Here is a 5,036-nt window from a genome sequence, read left to right as displayed (position 1 = left end):
CTGTCATCAGTGTATGAATGTGTGCGGTGAGGAAGAAATCCACTGACATTAGGCTTACCATGCAAGCAAAGACATCTGATGATGAACCAGACAGCAGGTCAAAGACTATATGCTTCAAATGGCTTTAAGAATACACTTGGCTTCTACCACATATGACTCTTGCAGAAGAGTTTAAGGATAAGTAAATTACAAAGAAAAAAAAAATAAAATTCTGTTTAAATACTAAATACATACCGTATGTACTGTTTTGAGATGTCTGACTGCCTTTAAACCATTTGCCATGCTTAAAGTAGTAAAATACTGAAAAAGAGGAAAAAGCTGTCATTCATCAAGACAATTTCTTGACTATCAGAATATTTCTTCAAGCAGAAATGAAATGTCCTTTCACCTCCACTGCACTGAGAGGCAGCAGAAGTGGATATTGTTACAAAACTGTCTGCCTGGCAAGATAACAGTAGGGCAGTGGACCCCAACCTGAGGGTAACCTGGAGGGACTATGAGATAACTACTTTTGTTGGACTATATATTGTCCCAGATATAAAACCGTTATGTCTAAATGAAATGTAGTAAAGGGATGTTTCTAATCCAAACTGTCTGTTGTCCAGTCCCTGCGCAGGGTTTTCCACCGGCTTCTCTACGTGATCCTGATGATGAATAAAGTCAACAGAGGGAAGCCCTCCCTCCTCGTATGCAGCCAGGCCATCCTCTCCACCCGCGACCAGGCCATCCATTTTGTTTGGTAAAACGCTGTGTTTTTGCACCGTATTCTGTGACCTCCCTAAAGTGTTGTTGCATCAATGTTAACAAGAGGCTGACTATTAATTCATTTAGAGGCTCTCTCTATTTGTGATGAATCAGACATTGTGACCAGTGCTTAAAATGAAGTTCATTAAATAGAACCTTGGACACAAAGACACTGGAATCGAACAATTCTGTGACACTAGAGAAATTCATCATTACATTTATCTGTCATGGAATATATATTAGTGAGTTTGTGATAATTTCCATTTCCATATACCAGTCAGAAACAGGTTTGCATTGTATTGATCAAACTGTTTGAAATGAACAAGAAGCAGTAACTCAACCAGTGATTGTGCCCACAACCAGGGTAACTAAATTAGATGTAAGTGAAGGGAACAACTAGCTTCCATGGTGGACCAGAGTGAGTCAATGAAGTAATGTGTGTTGATGAAGCAGTTAAGTTATTAAACTGTATTCATTTTGCAGAATGAGGAAACAAAAAACCCAATCCACTGGGACAGTTGAAAGTAGAATTTGGGACAGGTGCAGTAGGTATCTGTCTCATGTCCTATTGTCAGGATATAGTGAAAGTATCGGAAATTCCTCTGATACTGCCTAAAATGTGGTATTTGATACCGGAGAGAGAGCCTGTCTGTGCATGTAATTTATAAGCCCCGAAACGGGACCCTTCTACTTCCTAGCAGTGTCTGTTTTATTAACACACATTTATCAGATTGGTATGGAAGTGTATTGTATTCACTTGAAATAAATATGCAGCTCTGTTTTTTTAACGACTTTTAATTAATTTTGAGATACTTTTTCATCCCAAAAAAGAATTCCGTCCAGTGCCTAATCTTGGCTGTCCTCTTGGGTCCACATAACCTTTGTTATGAATTGGCGCTATACAAATAAAATTGAATTGAATAAAACATCTTTAGTCTTAATTAATTGGGTCAGTTACAGCATACATCGCAACTGTCATTATCATAATGTAACAATGGTGACGCCAACAACTTTAATCGTTCCTTTATTTCTGTTGGTTGATAGAGATTGGAGCTGCCGCTTCACATCAGGTTGTTGGTCATTTGGGGATTTTTCCAGCTGTTTAACTGCAGACATGTTATGAACTATATATTACTTTGTAAATGGTTTATGTGTTTGTGATTACAGTCATCTTGTGGATGAGCTGAAGGAGCTGGCACTGCCTTTCCTACAAATCCTTTTGCAGCATATCTGCTTCCAGGTGAATCCTCCAGCAGACACTCAGCAGACTTCCTACAAAATAAAATAATGCTTGTACTGTTTGTGTAAAGTTCAGATAGTCAGCTGTTTTGGCCTTAAAGTTATGATAATTGAATTTGTACGTAGTTAGTTTGCTGTCACACTGTTATTAGTGGATGCATTATCATGGCTGTTATATAATGTTTTGTGGACATTTAGATGGTGGAGAAGAGCGAGTATCGAAGCCATGGAGCCCAGGCTGTGGGTATGTTGACGTCTCAGATGACAAGTACAGACTACGCCCGCTTCATCAAGTGGCTGTTTAACTTCTCCAGAAACTCAAAGGTAACACGTTGCAACTGTCGACCTTTTAATTGTCTGACAAATGTATGTAATGTATCAGGGGACAACACACACACACACACACACCGCTTCAGTTTTATCATCCATATACAACAGTTTAACAACAGTTTTACAAAAGGCTGCAAACGCCTGCCTACTTAGTAAGGAAGCCATTAAAAGTCTGAAAAGAACAACATATTTAAGCAGGAGGATACTGGGGGAAACAGAAAGGTAAAGCTGAACAGGTGGTGCCATTTCCTCAGTGCAACCTTTTATTACACATGCATAAAAAATGTTGAGCGTTGAATGCCTACAGATGGCAGATATCCCCCCACTGAATCCAGTAAGTAGATATAATCAAAATATGAGTTAGGCTTTATTATCTCCTAATAAGTAGAATCCCCTTGTGTACAATCTGCTGTAGATGGTGTGCCGGCTGTTCTCCGTGGACGTGGTGATGGTTTTGCTGGAGCAGCCAGAGAGGAGGCCAGAGGACTGTGAGGACCCTGACCTCGCCTGCTTCCTGCCGCACAAGTTCCTGATCCAGAGCCTGCTGTTCGCTCGGCGGATGGACAACTCTCCCACCGTCCAAGGTCACGCCCTCGCCTGTCTGGCCCAGTGTCTGGAGCTGCCTTCACTCAACGTCACCCGGGCTGTCCACAACCTCTTCTCTGCCAGTGAGAAAACACACACATACACATTCTGGACCTGAGCGTCAGAAACATATGGGTTTCCACATAGTCATTTAGCCTGTAAAGTTAATGCAGATGTGAGGATTGTGGGCTCATTTTGGATCTGAAACTAGGACTAATTTCAGTAGACAATGTACTTTGTAGAGCTATAGGTATGAAAACACACGTGGGAAGGAAATGAGACAAAATGATGAAAGAATCTAAGGGGAATTTTGCTGCTGTGTTTGTATCATAAACTGTTAGTAGAAGTAACCTGTCTACTCTTTGTTTAGCTGAAACCCAGACAGTGCTGGAAGGTGAAATCACGGAAGGTACACTCTTTTGTTTCTTTATTACAATGTTTGTTGTTTGACTGACCACAGATGCTGATAGTGATAGATGTACCAAGTGTTTCTCAGAAGTAATTTCGTCATTCCTGTTGGCAATAATCACCTTGTATTCACCATGTTAAAGTCTGAGGTCTGCAAACATGACGAGATTGCTAAAAAGAAGTCTGACGGTTCAAGGAACAAGAGCACTCAGGCGATACTGGTCAAGTTTGTCAGACTAATTTGGAATGCAAATATAAATGATCCTTTAGGCAGAACAAAGAGAGGAGTTATATTAAAAGACATATTGCTGTCACCTGCAGCAGGTCTTCATCAAGGTGGAAATAGTAAAAACTGGCAGGTAAAACATACCAGAAATCACAATTTATCAAAACAATATCACATCATTAAAATAAAAGAGAAACAATAACACTGCAAATTGTATAACTCTGCTTATAATCTATTCCTATATTGTTTGAAGTGTTGGTTTTCTGATAGACGTGACTTTGTGTTTCAGGAAGTCTGAGTTCTCAGCAGACTCAGAAAACTTACCGCACTCTGCCGTTCAGGACCGTGGAGATCAGCAGCACCGACGGCCCCGGCTGTGACGGTGAGACACTCAGCATGTCATTTGATTTATTTTTAATTACATTAGTTATTTATATACCCAAAGTCTGAGATTCACTCAGAGATATTATTATTATATATTTATTATTATTATATATTTTAAATGCAGCAAAAGAGAACCTGGCTCTTCTTCTGCGGCGTGTAAAAGACTTGAAGATAAACGTGAGGAAATCGGCACTGCAGGTATCAAATCAGCTTCATGTTTCAAATCCAAATAAAGTGATGTTAACCCTTGTCTTTCTATGCATTTTGGTTGCGGTAAACAAAAGATGTAAACTTTAACCTCTGCTGCCCCTTCACAGGCCCTGGTGGGTCTCCTGAAACACGACGTGATCCCCATGAGCTCGGAGAACCTGGCTACGCTGTCTGAGCGCTGCAGAGACCCGGCTGTGTCTGTGAGGAAGAAAGCCCTGCAGTGTGTGGGAGAGCTGCTCACTGTGAGTCCTGCAGCCCTCAAACAGCAGAACATGGAAAGATCTTTATAAAAAAGACATGGATCAGTATATTGATAATAAATTACTGTGAAACATTTTGCATGCTGTTTACTTGTCCAAACAATCTAGAAGAAAAGTGACCAAGAAAAAGTGATGAAGAAAATGTGTTACATATTTAAAATGTTTTTCTGTCATTGTCTGCGATCATCAGAATAAACCAGATTGCAGCGTGGTGCAGAAAGCGTGGTTGCAGGGTGTGGTGCCGGCAGTGATGGACTCTGAGAGCTCAGTGCAGGACAAGGCCCTGGAGGCTCTGGACCAGGTGCTGCTCAGCCAGGTCAAACCGTACTCTGCCAGCCGCCACCTAGATTCCAGCCAGAGGCTGACCTGGGACCTGCTGGGCCTGCTTTGTCACGAGTGCCAGAACCTCAGGTTGAACCAACTACACAGGGTGTCTGCAGGGTTTCAAAGTCTTTAAAAGTCTAAAATCAAATAATCAGAATTTTCGGTGGTAAAAGTATCCTTAAGAAAGGCTGAAGTTACCATTACTTGTATAAAGTTGAATTTTCAGCCTTACTTTTGAATGTGTATTTCATTTATATTGATTGATCACGCTGTAACAACTGAAAAAGGAAACCGGCATGAAACCAATGCTGATTTTCCTTCATATC

General features: G+C 40.8%; 1 protein-coding gene across 1 annotated transcript in view; it reads left to right on the top strand.

Annotated features, from left to right (window-relative positions):
* ncapd3 (non-SMC condensin II complex, subunit D3) overlaps positions 1 to 5,036 on the top strand; it is an 18,856-nt gene that overhangs the window by 4,548 nt on the left and 9,272 nt on the right. Inside the window, exons 8-16 of the mRNA XM_035663058.1 lie at positions 606 to 739; positions 1,912 to 1,984; positions 2,182 to 2,307; positions 2,729 to 2,981; positions 3,269 to 3,307; positions 3,822 to 3,914; positions 4,041 to 4,114; positions 4,234 to 4,368; positions 4,577 to 4,797. Of these exons, the coding sequence (XP_035518951.1) occupies positions 606 to 739; positions 1,912 to 1,984; positions 2,182 to 2,307; positions 2,729 to 2,981; positions 3,269 to 3,307; positions 3,822 to 3,914; positions 4,041 to 4,114; positions 4,234 to 4,368; positions 4,577 to 4,797 (1,148 nt within the window). The remainder of the gene's footprint in view (positions 1 to 605; positions 740 to 1,911; positions 1,985 to 2,181; positions 2,308 to 2,728; positions 2,982 to 3,268; positions 3,308 to 3,821; positions 3,915 to 4,040; positions 4,115 to 4,233; positions 4,369 to 4,576; positions 4,798 to 5,036) is intronic.

The sequence above is a fragment of the Morone saxatilis genome, unplaced genomic scaffold (assembly GCF_004916995.1).
Source record: "Morone saxatilis isolate NCDOM2014 unplaced genomic scaffold, NCSU_SB_2.0 Contig19, whole genome shotgun sequence".
Lineage (NCBI taxonomy): Eukaryota > Metazoa > Chordata > Actinopteri > Moronidae > Morone > Morone saxatilis.
This window is presented reverse-complemented; position numbering and strand designations above follow the sequence as displayed.